Source organism: Artemia sp. Qi Xiang Cuo, chromosome 2 (genome assembly GCF_049724085.1).
Source record: "Artemia sp. Qi Xiang Cuo chromosome 2, ASM4972408v1, whole genome shotgun sequence".
Classification (NCBI taxonomy): domain Eukaryota; kingdom Metazoa; phylum Arthropoda; class Branchiopoda; order Anostraca; family Artemiidae; genus Artemia; species Artemia sp. Qi Xiang Cuo.
The window spans coordinates 83563331-83583651 of record NC_142795.1 but is presented as its reverse complement, the minus strand read 5'-3'; the positions used below and the strand labels follow the sequence as shown (position 1 = coordinate 83583651).

General features: G+C 33.5%; 1 protein-coding gene across 2 annotated transcripts in view; it reads left to right on the top strand.

The window, feature by feature from the left end:
* Window positions 1-20321, top strand: part of LOC148955708 (uncharacterized) — a 104947-nt gene that overhangs the window by 1847 nt on the left and 82779 nt on the right. The window contains exons 2-6 of one of the 2 annotated variants that reach the window (XM_089103598.1): window positions 3118-3716; window positions 6280-6453; window positions 10226-10373; window positions 14070-14246; window positions 19945-20125. In XM_089103598.1, coding sequence (XP_088959724.1) covers window positions 3118-3716; window positions 6280-6453; window positions 10226-10373; window positions 14070-14246; window positions 19945-20125 — 1279 coding nt within the window. Of the gene's footprint in view, window positions 1-3117; window positions 3717-6279; window positions 6454-10222; window positions 10374-14069; window positions 14247-19944; window positions 20126-20321 lie in introns of both variants that reach the window. The other variant, XM_089103595.1, reaches the window with a different exon arrangement.

The window sequence follows — 20321 nt, the reverse complement described above, 5'->3', positions numbered from 1 at the left end:
AGAAAGTTAGAAACGCTGCTAGGAATATTAGTGAAAATACTTTATGGTTAATAGAGCGGAAGAGGGACCTGTAGAAGAATTTTTTGAGTGATAGATCATATGAAAATGAGAGATATGTAAAGAAAACGAAGAAAGTATTAAAATATGAATTAAGGAGATGTCAATGTGATGCCATGGATAAAATTGCCGAAGATCTAGAAGGCCAGACAGCATAATAGCAAAATATTGTATTGGTATGTTAATAAATTGAGAGGGAATAGTCAAGACTTGTCCCAGTTAAAGATAGGAAAAGGCCACAATGAGTGAGAAGGGAAGAGTTAAAGAGGGATGGAAAGAACATTTGGAGAATGTGCCAAGCCGTGAAAGAGTTACAGGAAAAGCTGTAGAAAACAATGAAAATTTTTGTGACACTTTGGATGTGAAGGAAGATTTATTTTGTAAGGAAGAATTGGTGACATTACTAAAAGGATCAAAAAATAATAAAGCCCCAGGCGCAGAGTGTGGTAAATGAGTTTTTAAGTATGGTGGTCGTGAGGTTATAGATAAGCTACTGAAGATTACGAACATGGTTTCTGAAAACTGGAAAGCGATTCTAGGAAAACTCTAATTAAGCCCCGCCATAAGAAAGGTGATAAGACTGATTGTGGTAATTATAGCGGCATTATCCTGGTTTGTGTAGGAAGCAAATTACTTAGTATGATGATACTTTTTAGACTTAGATATAGATAACGTTTTAAGAGAAAAACAATGTGGTTTTAGGAAGGGTAGAGGATGTGTCGACCAAATTTTCACTCAAAGATTAATAATTGAGAAGTGCCTGAGTCATAAAACCCCTTTAGTCCTCAGTTTTATAGATTATGAGCAAGCGTTTGATTCAGCTGATATAAGAGCTTTAGCGAAGGTCATATCCTTGTATGTTATACCAGATAAATACAATAGAGTGATAAGTGCTGTGTACGAGAGTAACGAGAATGGCAGTTAAAGTCGCCCTGAAGGTCGTCCTCGAATGGCGTAGGAGGATGTCGTATGGAAAGAAGTCAGGTAAATAGGAAATTTTTGGGAGGGTCTAAAGAGTGTGGCTTTGAATAGATTGCGATGGAGGTGAAGTGTGTGTAGCTATGTCGTCCTCTGGCTTCTTTGTGCTGTAGTGAATTAGTAGTGGTAGTAGTAGTATGGCCTGTTCACAAGCTAGATTGATTAAGATTTTAAAAGAGACAACGGATATATTTTAAATGAAAGACTACATTGCTGATTTTGATATCAGTGTGCCAGATAGTGAATTGATATTTGATGCCCATGCTTATTTGATGTTTACTTACAACATGAAAGTGAAGAATGTTCTTGAGTACAATTTGAACATTATCACATTTCATAATCCCATAATTCTGTAATCGCTTCTGATAAATTATGTTCGGGATGAGCCAAATTTCATGAACAAAACGGACAGTTTTGTCTGTCTCACGACGGACAAAATGGAGTTTAGTTCAAATTCTTTTAGGTAAAAGGAGTAAGGCGATGGGGAGGCTCTATTGATGACTTGGAGTGATTTCTTCTGAACCCTTCGATTTTATTACTTTATTCTTGTGTCATTACTTTTTTCCCGCTCTCAGATTTCCTATAACACTTATTTTGGCAATTGTCTTGCTCATTTTTACAAGAAAAAAAAACATATCAATCTGAGATTTTTTCCTTACTCATGTAAAAAATCATTATAAACTTTCAAATTAAAAGCCAAGCATTGATGCTGAAAAACTACAAATTTTGATGTTGACATAATTGATTTGGCTCTGAATAACCCTATGTCAGGTCTATTTTACATAGGTAGATAGATCAGTGTGTTTCAATAGGCCAGGGACCATATACATAAAAGTGTATACAAAACAAGGAAATTATAAAAAAACAAATTACATAGCAAACGAAAACAAAATTACAGAGTGAAAAATACCTAATCTAGATACAAAACAACTTAATTGCATTTGATACATTGTATGGTGAATGGCAAATATGCCATATTCTCTATTATATGCCTATTGCAGATTTTGTGTGAAAATTTCTTTAAAACAACTTAAAAGCTTAGAAACTGCAATTCATTAAATTTAAGCTTGGTTCCTTAGAACCAATCCACAATCCACAACCAATCAACAATCCTTAGAGCCTATCCACACTGACCGTCTTTAAATGGCTGGAGCGCCAAGCATTTAACTGGGGTTTGTTGTGATAAATATATAATATGATATTCGTTCAGTATTCTCTGTATCAATGAATATAATTGATCTACTCTTAAAATGCATTTTTTAAACTAGGAAGGGACATGTGTTATTGCAAGGCACCTTCTTGATCTATTCATTTTTTTTAACGAATAATTCTGATTAACCTTTAAATCACTGATCTTAGTTTTTACAGTTTGTGCTCTCTGTTTAATTTACGCTATGCCATATTTCTTCTCTTCTATGATTTGAACGTTAGCGTATGAATAACGAAACGTCAACGTGATTTTAACATGTCAGCGAAAGACAGTGACTTTAAGGCCGTACCCAGAGGGGGGGGGGGTTGAACCACTCCCGAAATGTTTTTTTGACTCGTAAAAACGCAACAAAAATGGATATAAACAACTTTTGTATGCGTTTTTTGAGGTTTTTTTGTGTACCCCCCCCCCCCGAAAAAAATCCTGGGTACGGCCTTGAATGACTTTGCCATCTTTCAATAGCTTAGCTTCAGTTCTATCCATCAGCAAAATTGCAAGTTTGAAATTTGGTTTACATGTTTTTCAGATTGAAAACACGATGAATATTGGTCGGAAATTGTTGAAAAATAACTATTTTCCTATTTTTTGTTATTAAGTTTTGATCCCTCTCCGAGAAAACGTCTAGATAATATTGTAATTCTTGCTTGGTAAATGGATAGATCTGAGACTAATGAATCCAATGATATAAGTATCTTGTCTTGTTGGTGTCAGACACAGCTGCAGGCTTATTGTAAAATCACTTGTTTCAGAGGGAGCAGAGGTTACCTTAAAAACTATAAAAAACGACGTGCTGCTCATAGTGGAATCTGAATATGCAAATATGATATTTCTCCTCTGGAAATTGAATAACTATTTATAAAATCTTCTTTCAGACGCCAGATCCTGCAAATCAAAATGAAGCAGCTGAAGCTCGAAATATTCCTAGTCTTGTTGACGACTTTCTTTCAGCATCTGAAAGCTTAGAAAATAAAAAAGAGCCAACTGGTTTGATGGAAGCTTCACGAATGGGCAAAGAAGACACTGACTATGAAAGCCGTGAAAGGGAAGATAGCAGAACCCGAAGGAAAAGTACTGGTATATCATCGGTCTCCCCCAGACGACCGACATCTTTATTCAATGCTAATCCATTGGAAAACTTTCGAAAAATATCTTTACAGGAAAACTCTTCCTGTATGTCTAGTCCTAAAGAGCAAATTGGCTCCTATGTACCATTGCAAAGACATCCTGATTCGGGGATGATGCTCAGAACTCCATCTCTAAGCAGACCAGGTGTTACTTCTGAAATAGACCCACTTGGTGCTGTTAAAAAGAGTGCTGAGAGAAAGATTGGAAGATTGCCTGATAATATTTATTCACCTCCAGATCCATCGGCAAATAGACCGAAGTTTCCCTGGCTTGCTAAAGATTCAAAACCTAGCCTTTCAACCAAGTCGCTAATATCCCCTTGCTCATCTAGTGACGGTGGCCAAAGGTGACTTTTACATATATATATATATATATATATATATATATATATATATATATATATATATATATATATATATATATATATATATATATATATATATATATATATATATATATATATATATATATATATTCATATACTCATATATTTATTTGTTTAGTTTAAGAAAGAGATGATTTCAGTACTATTCGTGAACTAAATTAAGTATTAAGCTATTCAGTAATGTCATACTTTTAAACATATGAGGGAATATTAACAAATAATTCTTAGACCATTCTATTTGCTCTTTGTCCCTTCTAGAATATTCTTGATAGAATGGTTGCATAATTGTTTCTTTCTCTCTCTCTCTCTCCATGTTCTCTCTCTCTCTCCATCTCTCTCTCTCTCTCTCTCTCTCTCTCTCTCTCTCTCTCTCTCTCTCTCTCTCTCTCTCTCCTCGTCTCGTATTCTCCTCTCTCTCTCTCTCTCTCTCTCTCTCTCTCTCTCTCTCTCTCTCTCTCTCTCTCTCTCTCTCTCTCTCTCGCTCTCTTACTCTCTCCAGGAAAGAAGGTCTCGGCTTATTGATTCTGTCGTTTCGTTCTGATCTCTTATCGAAGCTCCAAAAGTTCGGGCAAGACCACCCAATCAATTTAAATACTTTAGTCTTTTAAACTAAAAAGGGTTATAATGGACGAGATAGGGTGATCCAGTAAGGTATCAAATCCCATTTGTATAAAGATAAAAAGAACGCATCTTAAGATCATCAAACTAGACTGACGTATCGTAAACAAGAAGGGTGTGTCCCCCTCCCTTAGGGTTAATATTGGTCGCTTGGTTCAAACACTTTCCTCCAAATAGAGAGATGTTGTGAGATGGTTTCTATATCTATATTCATCTGAAGAATCTTTCATTAAAAAGTTGATGATTAGGGACTAAAACTGCACTTTTATAGGCTTTATTCCCCTTCCACCAAAATAAATCCATTGACTCTATCCCTAATAGTTGGCTCCTAACTATCACTAGTAATAGTCTATAAACGTAAGATCTCTCTTAACCATTCGTATTTTTTTCCCTAAAAAACGATATTATAAAAAATAAAAAAAACGATATATGAATTGATATATAACGATATATATTATGATTTTGATTGTATATATTATGATTACGATATTATGAATTAATATAATAACGATAAGTGAATTAATAATAATATTACTATATTATTATATCATATTATTTTACTATCGTTTTATTTATATAGATCATTTCTCATATTATTTTCTCTTCATCGTTCCCTTAAAAACGGTATTAGCTTCGCTTTTTTTTAGCTTCGCTTCTGGCTGAAATGGTTGTTTTGCTGCACACAATGACAAGAAAGGCTGCCGAAAAATGTCTCTTTTAATTTTTGTAAAAATTTTCTCTTTTAATTATGTGAATTAATAATAATATTACTATATTATTAATTCATATTATTTTACTATCGTTTTATTTATATAAATCATTTCTCATATTATTTTCTCTTCATCGTTCTCTTAAAAACGGTATTAGCTTCGCTTTTTTTCAGATTCGCTTCTGGCTGAAATGGTTGTTTTGCTGCACGCAATGACAAGAAAGGTTGCCAAAAAAAGTCTCTTTTAATTTTTAAAAAAAATTTCTCTTTTAATTATGTGAATTAATAATAATATTACTATATTATTAATTCATATTATTTTACTATCGTTTTATTTATATAAATCATTTCTCATATTATTTTCTCTTCATCGTTCTCTTAAAAACGGTATTAGCTTCGCTTTTTTTCAGCTTCGCTTCTGGCTGAAATGGTTGTTTTGCTGCACGCAATGACAAGAAAGGTTACCAAAAAAAGTCTCTTTTAATTTTTTAAAAAATTTTCTCTTTTAATTATGTGAATTAATAATAGTATTACTATATTATTAATTCATCTTATTTTACTATCATTTTATTTATATAAATCATTTCTCATATTATTTTCTCTTCCTCGTTCCCTTAAAAACGGTATTAGCTTCGCTTTTTTTCAGCTTCGCTTCTGGCTGAAATGGTTGTTTTGCTGCACGCAATGACAAGAAATGTTGCCAAAAAAGTCTCTTTAAAAAGGTTGCCAAATTTTTGCAACCTTCATCCTTTCGCCATCAACCTTTCTCTTCATATTAGGCCGCTTCGGGACCCTTTGGTTCGATGTCATTAATCCTGAAAAAAAGTGAAAAAAGCACGTATTGATGACTTTCCTTCTCGGTATATAACGAAATTTTGCATTCTTGTATGTAGAGGCGTGCAATATCTACTTAAGGGTTCTTAAAATTAATAAGTGGTATATGTTAGAAATTAGGATAATTGATGATTTTGTTGCCGAAATTAAAGTTTGGTGCGGAATTCAAATTTTGTTGCGAATAGATTGTGGAATCAAAATTTTGTATGGAAATGTTATGTTTATTGCTTACCTTTCTTGTTTTTCCCCTTTGGCTTTATTCTAATTAGTGTTTATTATTATTTTTATTATTATTATTATATTAGTGTTTATTTATTATTGTTTAACAATTATTTTATTCTAATTCGTGTAATATTTTTGCAGTCCAAGGATAGATTATAGTGAAATACACAATCGAAGTCATAAACTTCCGTGGATGAGGAAAATTTCTCATGAGCTAACATCGCAAGGGTTGCCACCCTCCCCAGGTTCGCCAAGCAGTTTTCAGTCGATCAAAAGTCCCTTTTCTGTATCCCCACTAAGTGGAACGAAAGATAGGTAATTGAATTAATGGTTACCACACAAAACGTATCCCCACACTGGGGATGGACAAGCTTTATCAGAAGAAAGTGTTTTCTATCAATAAAGTTAAAAAGTAATAAAATAAACATTGTATAAAAACAAAAGATAAAATAACTTAATATACAAATAACTTAATTACATTAAATATATAAAATTTTTTGCATATATATATATATATATATATATATATATATATATATATATATATATATATATATATATATATATATATATATATATATATAATGTATATAACATGGGCGCCCATAAGGGGAGGCAAAGGGGTGCACCCACCTCCCTGGCTGAATGATGCTGCCTTATTTTTATATTTTTGTTCTGAGATTTCTATTATATAGCATAAAAAGTGCCAATTAGACGAGGTTTGCCCCTCCCCCTGGAATTCAGCTTGTGGGCGCCCATGATATATATATATATATATATATATATATTATATATATATATATATATATATATATATATATATATATATATATATATATATATATATATAATAACAGCTTAATGAAACATACATAAAAAAAATATGATAAAAAAAAGTAATAGAAAAGAATTTGCGAAGTGTTTCTTTTTTCTTCTAATTTTTTTTCTTCTTCTTTTATTTTTTAGTAGGATAAGATTCAATTTGGCATCAAAAAGGTGCCTTGATGGAAATCATGTTGAAAATTGGACAATTGTTATTATTGTTGTCCACTTGTTTGGGTCAACTCCAATCATACTGGTTTTAACACAATTATCACTGCCATTCAAGGTCAAACTAAATCCTATTAGAGTTTTGTTGCGTATATTATCCTCATAGAGGGTTTGTTTTTAGTTTGAAATAATTATTCCGATGCAAAATTGTGTCTACGGTTTTCTGAACATGTTATTTATATAAATTTTGCTGAAATTTTTTTTATCGCCTAAATTTTCAATTCATATGATTTTGTTAAACATTTTATAGGCGTAAAGCGCAGGCGTACTGTGCTACCTTAGAATGTATTTTGTTTCATATGAAATTACCGGTATCTGAAGACATTACCAGATCAGTTGTTGCGATTTGTTAGAAGCAATCACAGATGCAGACATTCGTATTTCGTATTAACTCATCAGTTTCTCAAAAGATCTATTTCAAAAACCAGTTTAAAAGAGAGAAAAATTCCTAGTAAAGATGTCTAAATATCATGTATAGAGTAATAAGGGCTATGTTTAAAGCACGTTTTGTCGCTTGTGTAATGCTTTTGATCAGTTAATTTATTTTATTTAGTTATTTAGTAGAATATTCTTAATTTATGGCTCTGAAGCATGGACGCTCCGAAAAGCGGATGAAGATTTGCTAGATGTTTTCCAGAGAAATTGCTTAAGGATTGTTCTGGGTACCCGGCTGACTGACCGTATTTTAAACAATAGGCTATACGAAAAATGTGGTTCAATACCGCTCTCTAGAGCTATAATGAAAAAGAAAGGTTGAGGTGGCTAGGGCACGTTGTGCGGATGAAGGATGACAGATCGCCGAAGATTGTTCTTTTCGGCCAACCGTCTAGGGTTAAACGGAAAGCAGGTCGTCCTCGACTGGGGTGGGAGGACGTCATAAAGAAAGATTTAAAGGAAATGGGAACTTTGTGGGAGGGTGTAAAATAGAAGGCTTTGAATAGATTGGGGTGGAGGAGGAGCGTGCGTAGCTGTGTTGGCCTCAGGCGGCTTGGTGCTGCGGTGAGTTGTTAGTAGTAGTAGTAGTATTCTTACTTTAAGAGAATATTCTAGAATGAATAGGCTGCTGCAACGATCGGAAAGTCCAAGCTAATCGATTTTATGTCAAAATAGTGCTTTATAATCATCTTATCATATTTTTTTTCTGTTAATACTTTTGTGAATAAAGTTTAGTATATTGTAAATAAATTGAAAAGTTATTCAAGTAAACAGACGAAATGCTGAAGCTTCAGTTTGCCGTCTTCTGAATTGAAACGGAAATGGAAGATAAGCTAAATTAAAAAATTTAGTTTAAAAAGTTTAATTATATTGATTATTAATAATTATGTTCTGTCGTTGCCGTCTGCTTATCAATAATATATAAATATATTTCATTAATATATTCCTAAATTATATTCTTATATTGATTTCCAGATTAAGATTATTTAGATAATGTCTATTATGTTTAAAAGGTTTTATTAGATTGATTGTAAAAAATTATGGTTCTATAAATGAATCGCTTGTTTTTCAAAGATCAGCAAACAACAGAAAGGCGTGTTAGCTTTGTATTAGTTTCGAGAATAAGTTTAATTAGATGACATTTATCTAGTCTGATCAGTTTAATTTAATTGATTATGTAGAACTGTGTTTATATTAATTAAACTCCATTTCTTAAGGGCCAATAAGCAACAGAGACGCCCTAGTTTTTTATCTGTTTTACTATTAACTAGTCGTTCACATGATTAGTAGCTAATTTGCACTCAAAATTTAACTCAGCTTTAATTCAAAATTTACTTATATTCCAAAATTTAATTCAACTTTAATTTAAAATTCAACTTTAAAAGTCAACTAATTTAAAATTGAATTCAAAATTTAATTGCATTCCAAAATTTAATATAATATAAACGTTTATATGATACATGATTTGAAAAAATAGTGTTTATTAAACAAAAGGCTTATTAATAAAAATAAGCATATTCCAATAAAAACAAAAGATTGCCCAGGTTTGAAATCTCTTCCAAAACTGCTTTCCAGTCAAATGGCTCTTATCAAGAAAGTCTAGGCTCAGTGCTTGTGGTTTTTCTCCAATTATATGCTATTAGTTTCTATTTTTCCATATATGATTTTCTATTTTAATATGCGAAGGAATAAATGGGTATACCTTGTTGTCAGGCACGTGGATATTTTGTCCTGAGGGGCAATGTTCTTTTTATTTGATAATTTTAATAAATAATACGCAGAAATACGGGAGCGTTTGTAATTTTTGGAAGGGATAAGGGGGGCGGGGAAGTCTTTGACTGTTAGAGTACCTCTTTCTAAGAATAACGTTTTCTTGAACATGAATTAAGAATGGAAAAAGACTCTATTTTTTAGAGTAAGTGCAAAATAAGCATTTTTTGAGTTTGAAAACAAACCTCCACATATCCTTTCCAGGGTTCTCTTATCAGGGAAGGAGATGTTTGATCTTTGTAGCTTTCATCCAGTTGTGTAATACTCACTTTTTTTTTCTTTTTTATTATTTTTGGGCATACAGGGTTTTCTTTTTTTTTAAATACATTGAATAATGCTGACTCAAAATATTTTGATTTGAAAACTCATTTTTTTTTCTAATCATATGAGGCCTTTTCGTGAAACAGAAAGCGTTGTATCCCCCTCTAAAGTTTTATTTGGCCTTAAAGTGTTAACACCAATTAAAGTTTAAACGCCAATAAAAGCCTTAAAGTTTTTATAGGCGTTTGGTTGTTATGTATTGTTCCTGTCTCTTAATTATAGTTCTTGAAAAAGAAATCCCTGATTCTGGGATTGTGTATTACCTACCTTAGTGTAAAATAAAATAACACCATGCTTGTTGCGACTGCAAGTAAAAATAAATTGATAACTTGTAATTACAGTTTTTATAGTAGAAAATTCACAATCCGTAATTTTAAGGTGCGTGTTCCCCTATTTTTTTTTTTCAATATTTATAATTTTTCGAATTTCATAATTACTTTGCTGTAAAATGGTTTTGTTTTTCTTATTTCTTAATTACTTTTAGTTCTGATATATTTCGTTTATTTAGCAGTTTGCGGACTGGTCCTAGTCAGAATACTCAGATGTCAAAGGGAGCTATTCCAGGAGCGTCTCCCGAGCAAAGTGGTCAAGTACACTATCATGTCATGTCGGAATCCGTGCTTATTGAGCCGGCTTCCCCAGCCCCCGGAAGCTCTAAGGTAAACATTTTTAAAAAGAGAAAAGAAGTTTCTCTGTAAATAATTGCCTTTATTTTGCATCAGCAACAAAGCGTATCGGACGACAAACTTGTGTGTTCAACTAGGGGGGTGGATGGGTGTTGGTGATGCTAGATTACGAAAAAATACCCAATGAAAACTATTTTCATTGAATTTACCCCTTTTCCGCATTTTCATTGGAACCCGTAGATGGATAAATCACAATATCAGCTGTTGAATGATACAAAAATTATCATCAAACATTGAAAAATTAAATGTATTGAACAACAGAAAAACAAAATGCCAAAAATTTGCACACGGAACTAAAACCCTAAAAGTATCTTTTAGACACTTCTGGCTTTTGCTCTGACGACATGTGTCTAATGACAGCACGTACAAAACAGCCTGATACCCTTTTTTACTCCGTAAATGCAACTTATACCCAAAAAAGAATATACTAAAAAAAAAAATAATATGCTAAAAAAAAAAATACTGAAAAAAAAACAAAAAAAGAGTATACTAAAAAAATATACCAAAAAAGAATATTCTTTTTATTCATTGCGTCAATGAAACTTTAAAGTGTAGGACACGAATCCACAATCCTCTGTTCGTGGAAAGAAATCCTGTGATGTTTGAGTAGATATCCCTAAAAACCACTTTGTCTATTATGAAATTACCCTTTGCTGTGATTTTATCAATGGTAATTGTGTTTTTTTTTTCTGACTTTCAATACTTGGCAGTTGTAAAACCTGTAAATATTTGGTAATTCTTGTTGTACAGTAGGAATGCAATCTTACTTCATATAATTTGGAAGTGTGTGTAACCCCAGTCAACCAACCAGCGTCTTATCACACGCTCTGCCAACTTAGGTAATAGACTTGCTTAGTTTCTTGTGTACCTTGGACGAATTTATGATTAAAAACGAATGGGTTTTATTATGTAATATACTCAATTAATCTGAATGATTTACCAACATTATGCTCAATCATCACTTCTCCTAGCTAAATTTTACTCGACTCCTTTTAAATCTGCTATCTCCTAGATAAATTTTAATCGACTCCTTTTAAATCTGCTATCTCCTAGCTAAATTTTAATCGACTCCTTTTAAATCTGCTATCTCCTAGCTAAATTTTAATCTAAATGATTATACTCGATCATCACCTCACCTAGCTTTATAGTGGAATTTAGTAACGTCATAATAGGCTGTATTCATTTTTTTCTTAATACAGTATATAGCTGAATTAATCAAGTTTCATTATTAAAGAGTTGTTGTTTAGAGTCGATTTTTACGGACCGATTTTTATGATTTCGGTTTGTCGCTTTTAGAGAGTTGTTTTTTGTATTATTTTTTTGTATTATTTTTTTACTAGTGACCAGTGTAAAGTAGGTATGTTGCCAACCGTTTTGATTATTTTTCACTTAAAATGTTGGCATTTGTCGACGTATTTATAAAATTGCTAACCGAACATCGAAGATTGAACAGTGTAGGTGAGGTGTGCAAAAAAAAAAAAACTTTCTTCATTTATAACTTTAGTACGAGCCGGAAAATGCATTGGTTGATTTAATTTTATAAATCATTTTTGGCCAGCTAATGTCAGCATTTGTTGATATGCTTCATGAGATTTTTTTCCGCGCAGCCAAACTAGAGTGTTATAGTAGGTTGGGTGCGACAGCAAACTTTTTGATATTGATGATCTAAAGACGGGCTGGAAAATGTTAGCATTTGCTGATATAGTTTACAAAATGCTTCTCTGCACATGCAAAGCTGAATTGTAGCTAATTTCTAGTAACACATGCAAAGCTGAATATAAAACGCTGGCATTTGATATGATTTATAGAATTTTCTTCCACACAACTAATTTGAAATTTGCTGAGATAAGTGTGTTAGGGAACGTTCCATTCATTTGAGACTTAGCACGAGCCAGAAAATCTAAGCATTTGTTCGTATAATTGTATAAATTTATTTTCGGCCGGCTAAATGCCCTGACGAAGAATAGGCTGGGGTTAAATGGTTGGAGCTGTTCCAGTATTGAGAACAGGTTTAGGATCTCTACCCTGCTTTATGTTCATCCCCTTTCCTTATTTCCGAAGAGAGACCTTGCGTCTGTGTCCTCGTTTTGGTGTCGGCTGTATGCTTCATGAGTTTGTCTGTTTAGAACTGGGGCGTAGAGTGATCCTGAAGAATGGCACCCCTCGAGGAAACTGTAGTGTGGTCAACGTTACAGCATTGCATTGGATTATGTTAATGAATAGTTCTGTTGAGTTTTGTTTCTTTGGTTGTTTTTTTTTGGGGGGCTAAATGACATTTTGCTAGATATGTTATTTATTGTCGACCGCCTCGCCATCTCCGCATAATATTTTTAGTCATGAATGTATAGTGAGTTATAGGTAATAGGCCTGAAATTGCTTATGGAGGACGTTGACACTTGTTGGTAGGAGTGCATCACCAAGTTTTTTACTTTTCTTTACTTTTTTACTTTTCTTTAACTTTCTTTGAAAAACTTATTTTGTGGAAAAAGTTTTTTTAATTAATAAAAATGAAAAGTCAAATGCCGTGTCCTTTACCTTCTTGTCCTTCTTCATCACTAATAAATCTAGTAATAAAAATAAAAGTCTAGTGCCGTATCCTTTACCTTCTTTTCCTTCTTCATCACTAATTTGAAGCTAAAACTGTCAGTTTCTCTTCAAATTTGCTTTTATGACTAGGCCTGGTTTGATGCCGTATTCTGTGTCCTAAAAGAATCATCCCACCTTTTATCAGTTTCTGTCTACAGGGATTTTTTTGTGTTATTTTTTATTATTTATTGCTTGTCTTTTAAAATTGTGATTGTGAAGCAAGCCTTAGAGAAGATGCTCTGATTAGCTTAAATGGTAGTTACTGCTCAATTGCCTCTCTATCCAAGCCTCTCTATCCATCGCCTCTGTATATTAAAGCCATGTCTGTATAGTAGAGCCATTGCCTCTGTATAGAAAGCCATGTTGTGGCTCACATAAAGTGCCCATTCTACTGGAGGTACCAGAGATTTTTCAGTATCTGGATCCAAGGATACTGACTAGCAAATTATTTACGCTGATTTCCTAGGGAAATTTAAATATGCATTTAGAGAGAATTCCTACTCCCTTGTTTCATTCTTTTCTATCGTAAAAAACTGGAAGAAAATTGTGGTCGTATGAGCAGAGATAGCCTTAAAACACCTTGCTTTAGCACCATTTAGTCCAGGAAAATCTAGTTTAAACTTATTTCGGAATTTTACTTCCTTGCAGTCGAAAAACCTGTATATTTAAGGTAAGTCTTATAGTACAATAGCAATCTAGTCTTAATTTTATAGAAATTAACTATCCCCTGATGTTAAACGAGTACTTAGAGCCTGATGGCAAGGAAGTGTTTCTCATGATAGAGACCGCATATGGATAACAATTTAGATTAGATTGAAGTGAACTTTCAGGTTTGGTAAGCATACCCTGTTTTGTCTCACGACTGGGGGATTGTTTTTGAACTTTTTGGTTTTCTATTGGAGGGACGGGGATGTGTAAAGGGAGGGATAACTTTCTGTTTCGTCGAATGGGCCCTATAGGTTCTTTGGCTAGTATGTTGTAATACTGTATAACAAAATAATACCTGTAGAATACAAGGGCTCTCCTGTCCTTTGGCCTGTATAGGACCAGTTCTTTTGAGTTTCAAGAAAACTTTTCTTGCAGGTATCTCCTGAACCTCTGGCAGCTACTTCTAGTGTGGTCCAGTCGGTTATCAAGAGGCTCAATCGCGAGGCCCTCGGGAAATTTTCACCCAAGAGGCATTCTACTGATGTTGGAGGGATTCTGCTTTCTGAGGATTTTCCAAAACAGAGACAAACCCCAACAGCCCCAACAACTCCGGTATGTTTCAATGTTACAAACATCCACGGATGTGTTATTTCATAAGATTAATTAAAAAAAAAATTTCCAAAAAATAAGTTTTTTAAATAAAAGTAAAGGCTATTTTAAACTTAAGCTAAGGAGATAAATATACCTTTTAAAATTAAAACTCAAAACGACCAGAAATAACTATTAAAGAATAAATGAAACCCAAAACGAACAGAAATTAAATGAACTATTATAGCAAAAACATACAACAAGTAATAATATAAATGAATAAATAGATCTTAAAGCGAGTAATGCTTAGATTGAATATGAAAATCAAGCTTAAAACAAAAACAAATATTTTGCTATTAAAGTATAAATGAAACTTAAAACGAACAGAAATTAAATAACAATCAATGCGAACAAACATACAATATATACTAATGTAAATGAATAAATAAATCTTAAATTGAATATGCAAATCAAGTTATTTTTATTCGATTCAAACTTGATTTGCATATTCAATTTAAGTTTCACTCGTTTTAAGATTTATTTATTCATTTACATTAATATATATTGTATGATTTTTCGCATTGATTGTTTATTTAATTTCTGTTCGTTTTAAGTTTCATTTATACTTTAATAGCAAAATATTTGTTTTCGTTTTAAGCTTGATTTTCATATTCAATCTAAGCATTACTCGCTTTAAGATCTATTTATTCATTATTATTATTACTTGTTGTATGTTTTTTGCTATGATTGTTTATTTAATTTCTGTTCGTTTTGGGTTTAATTTATTCTTTAATTGTAATTTCTGTTCGTTTTGAGTTTGAAGTTTAACAGGTATTTGTATTTGACGAGCTTAAGTTTAAAATGGCCTTTACTTTTCTTTGAAAAACTTATTTTTCGGAAAGTTTTTTTTTAATTAATCTTTTTAGTAGCTGTATTAATAAATTGAATTTTCGTACTGTGGTGATTTAAAAGGAATTTAAAGGGACTTGTGTATTATTTTTCAAGATAAAAACTAACAACAGGTAAAACAATAGGCAATTTCCAAGAGAGCGTAATTTGTTCAAACCTTAAATGAAATTTCGGCTCTATATCCAAGAGCCTTCCTCAGCAAAACGCTTCTATAAGTGTTTGGGTGAACTTCATTGATGTAATGATTCTGGGACTGTTTTAATTTTAGTTTTAAGGTTTGTAGACATTTCACCGTCTTGGAAATTATCTATTGTTTTACCTGGTATTTGTTAATATGTTAGAAAGGCAGTGTGGTCTTCGTTGTTGTTTCTCTAGATCAATATTGGTTCGACTTCTAAAAACCGATTAATTACATTCCCATAACATTTGAGGTTTCATTCGTAAACTCAAACTCTCAACTCTTACAATCTTATGTCTTAGAATAATCTAATCAGAACATTAGGAATCGTTGGAAAAATATTATGTTTCTCATTAAGTTGCTTTGTCAGCAGCATCTACTGCTAGTAGCAACTCATAGTTCCAAACCGCCTGAGCGGCGTACAAAGTTCCAAAAAAAAGTCTCTGTTTTCTTTGTATCCTTTCTTCTGGTTTCTTTCTGGCTCCTTGTTGATGTCGGTCTTTTTGTTTTGCCATACCCGAATTTAGAAGAATCAGAGATTTTAACTGTTTAGCATTCAATCTCTGTCTATTCAATCTACATGTACATCAACATTCGATCTACATGTACGAGCGGTGGTAAAGGCCCATTCGTAATGAGGTTTTGCTGACACCGAAATCTAGCTAGAGTTAATTTCAAACTGCTGGGGGCTCCAAAAATTGTTTTTTTTGTTCTTCAGAAAAATGACCCGTTTTATTAATTACATTTGCTTATAGTATAATTTCAAAGGACAAAATAAATCCTTGTTGCTAAGTCAGTGGTGTCGTAATAAGTAAACTTTTTGTCAAGAATCTTATTTTGTTTGTCTCGACTTGGCCATTGATAGATACTGTTATTCAAAAGTTTGTGGTTTTTAAGCCCTCATTAATCGCATTGGCCAGGGTCAATCGAGGGTCCACCCCTACGCCAGGTTTCTTTGTTTGAATCACAGTTCATATAATTATCCAGTAAGCTTATCGCAGATCATTTCTGGTCTTCGTCTTCGGTGCGAACAAAAAGCTCCTCCCACTTATTTCTGCATTAGCGGGAATGCGGGTTAGTCTGTTTCCGATTGTTTCCAACAAAGTGCATTATTCGTAATAGCGGGTTTCCACTTGTTTCCGATTAGATCACAGTCTGACTTGTCTACCCGTGAAAAGATCTGACTTCGCTTATGTTTATATCTGAAAAAACGTTCTCCGGAGCACTCGCACCCCGGTCCAGGTTTTTATAATGGGTGAGATAGAGAATGATCATACTGGATAATTATATGAACTGTGGTTTGAATATAATGATTTTTTAGTTAGTTCGTTTCTAGACTGCAAAGTCTCCGGCAGAGTTTATGTGTAGAGTTCATATTTTGTTGGAGGTTACGCTTGGAGGCAGTGGCGTAGCAATGTCTTGTGAGACCCGGGGTGGAATTTCAACTTATCACCCCACCCCCCAACAAACATATTGTTGAGTCATATTTGTTTATGGTGGAAACAGAATTATAAAAGCTATTTGAAATGTTTGAATTAAGGAGTGAAAGGAAAAGTAAATTGTGTGCTGTATAACATTGGTATGTAAACATTTTAAGGTAAATAACTGAGATAAATTTAAGCAAAACGTGGCTTACATTAAGTAAGGCTAAAATGGGCAGGGGCCCATTTAACTTTTATTAACATTTTATTAATATTTTATTACTAACATTTTATTAACGTTTTAAGAGGAAATACAAGAATAGCTCTAGCTTCGTATTTTACTATAAAACTATCCATGTTTTTTTGTACTTTGACTTCGAACACCCTTTCATATTTTAGCTGAAACCAAACTTGAACTCAGGAGAGGGAATGATAAGGGGATAAGAACTTTACTAAGAACTGTATGAGAACCCCCTCCCCTTTTCTAAGAGCGTCCACAAAGACATACAACTGAACGAAACCCCTTGAAACTATACTTGAAACCAGGAGGGGATGATAAGGGGATAAGCACTTAACTAAGAACTGTCTGAGAACCCTCTCCCTTTCACGGAGAATACCCACAAAGAGATGTAACTGAACGAAAATTCAATGTATTAGTGCAGGTTATGCTTGAAACTCCTTGAAACCAGACTTGAAACCGCTATACCTGAAACGGGGGCTGGCGTTTGAGTCAGCTTCGTATTTTACTATAAAACTATCCATGTTTTTTTGTACTTTGACTTCGAACACCCAGGTGATTGAATGATATATATATATATATATATATATATATATATATATATATATATATATATATATATATATATATATATATATATATATATATATATATATATATATATATATTTATCTGCACAAATTTAACAAAATGTACTGTATTTAAAACCAATGTTTTCATACAGAACCTCTTCTTTCTAACTTAATTTTCTGCAAACTTAGAAATAGCCTCGTCAAAATCTATCTTTCTTGTTACACTAATTTCAATAGATAGCATGGCTAAGCTCGATAGTCGAGCTTGGCTAATAGTAGATCTGAAATAACTTTTAATAAGCTTGAGTTTAGAAAAACTCCTCTCGATAGAACACAGAGCAACAGATGCACATAATGTCAGGTAAAACCTTAATGCTAAAGTTAGATTAGGAATAGAGTTTGGATGCTCATATTCAACTATAAACTGCCGTAGTCTCAAAGAACTCCACTTCAGAGCCACTTCTTCAGGAACGTTTGCCGCTTGTAAAAACCTTCTCAGACGTGGGATCTCATTTAACATATCTGCTGAAGATATTTCTTCTTAATTCTCAGCTAAACAGCCCACTAATTTTAGCACTTTAGTTTCTGAACACTTTAGCAAGTTCCTGGTCACCAAGATAGCAAACCGAAGTTATCTTACTTCCATGCCCTGGCAACGCGTGTCGATTTCTTGTTGAAACGTGTCAATGCACTCTAACAACGATATTTTTAGTTCTTCTTCCATTTCCCTTCTTCATTTTAGAATAATTTTTCAATCTAATTCTCTTTCATTTTCAGACCTAGGAAAATTAAACAGAATCGCAAAAGAAAACAAAAATTAAACTTACGGTCCAGCTGTCTAAAATAATTCTCCTTGCATCGATGCTCAGAATTACACTGAGCGTAAACGTGTTCAAATGAAATTCTTTACCACGAGTCACAAGAGAATCTGCGATGAAATGATATAGTCTTATAAAGGTTATGCTTTTACTAGAATAGGAAGAAAGGTCATTAATTCAATGATCTATGTCTGGTTTTTGATGTGTAGTAGATAACTAAGACAAAAACTTAGGAAAGTAGTGATACATTATGTCAAGTTAAGTAAAAGTAATAGTTACTAGGGATGAATTGTCGTTAGTGACAAATCAATAGGGGTGGCAACCCTGGACGAAAGGGAATTTTTGGGGAACCGATCTTTTTTCGAGACGATGGATTTTTGGAGAAATCCCCCATGATTTGGGGATAGTGGAAGCACTGGTATTTTCAGACAAAATCTGCCAACAAATTTTACTAGGCCATGCAAACTGCCAAGTAGCATTGCTACTATGCTACTCCACTTTTTGCACGGCAGAGCACAACTAGTGTTTTGACATCTTTTATTTGAGCAAAAATTGTTTTTATATTTTTAAAAATTGTATTTTCAGACAAAATCTGCCAACAAATTTGAAAACTGCCAAGTAGCATTGCTACTTTGCTACCCCACTTTTTGCATGGCGGGCCCTAATCAATCATAAGTCCTTTTAAACCAATTTTTGTCACCCAACTAGGGGTGGTACCCGGGGGGGCCCCCCACACCCCCCACATACGCTACTGCTTGGAGGAATAAAAGTGAGTTATTTTCTCCAACTGTGTGAGATTATTTTTCCCCGAACCCATTCAGGGCAGGAAAAGAGTTGCGAGAAGTACCGTCGTCAATATATGTACATGAGGGTCCGTTTACCCTCCAAAGAGATAGTTAGAGAGATATTGGTGGTGACACAGGGTGTGGCACGCTTGGAAGTTTGGCCCTTGAAAAGGTTATACACGTTTTGCACACATACTGGTTGCAACCCCAGTACGCGAAGAAACTGTAGAGCCCTTTTAATCGCTCGATCAAGTTACCGTATGCTAGCGATACCACCTGCGGCACTGGTGTGGCCTTAGAGATTAAAGAGTGGTAGCCTATAGGAGACCATATCATATAGTGGTGGCGCACGAGCTTTCCACCTAAAACACAAGCAATCAAATTTTTTCATAGAATTCCCAGCCAATCATAAAATTCTATGAAAAATCTGATCGGCTCAAATTACCTCTCATATCACCTTTTTTTCGTACTTGACCTGTATTTCTTCAAAAATACAACACTAAATTTGAGCAATCAAAGACAAAAATATCATCGTGCCCCCCCCCCCCTCCTTGCAAGGATCTGCAGGGACTGCAGGGAGAAGAGAAAAAAGGTGATGATGCTACGTCTTGTTCCGGGAAGTGACTTTTTCTGAATTTTTGAAACAGTGCTAAATCTCTTACCCCGCTTATGAATCCTGATACATTAGTATCTTGTGCTATTTGTCCCTCTGAACTGTTCTCCAGGGCTTCTCAAACTACTTCCGACCCTTTTTACTCAAGTAGTTATTTTTCATGACTTTGTTTTCTTTTTCTGTTGAAGACTTCGAAAAACCAAGAAAGCTTTAAAGGTCACCGAAGGGTTTTCTCCACTGGAAATGTTAGTACCACATCTCCCTTCAATCATGCTACTCAATCTCCACCCACCTGCATGAGTGGGGGTAAACAGAGTCGTGCTGGAACAAATCCTTCAAGGGCAAGACCACATTCTATGTATGAAGGTGGTAAGTCTCTTTCTTCCTTATTTTCACTTAGTTTTAGCTTGTTTTCCTTACTTTTCATTTTCCTTGTTTAAACTTATTGTTCTTCTTCCTTTTTTTTTTTTTTTTTTAACTAAGTTAAACAATTGTTTTTTAGCTGTAAGTCATTCAACCAAAAATTGGTCACAAATTAGTTGTTGTAGTTTGAGCTGGAGTATTT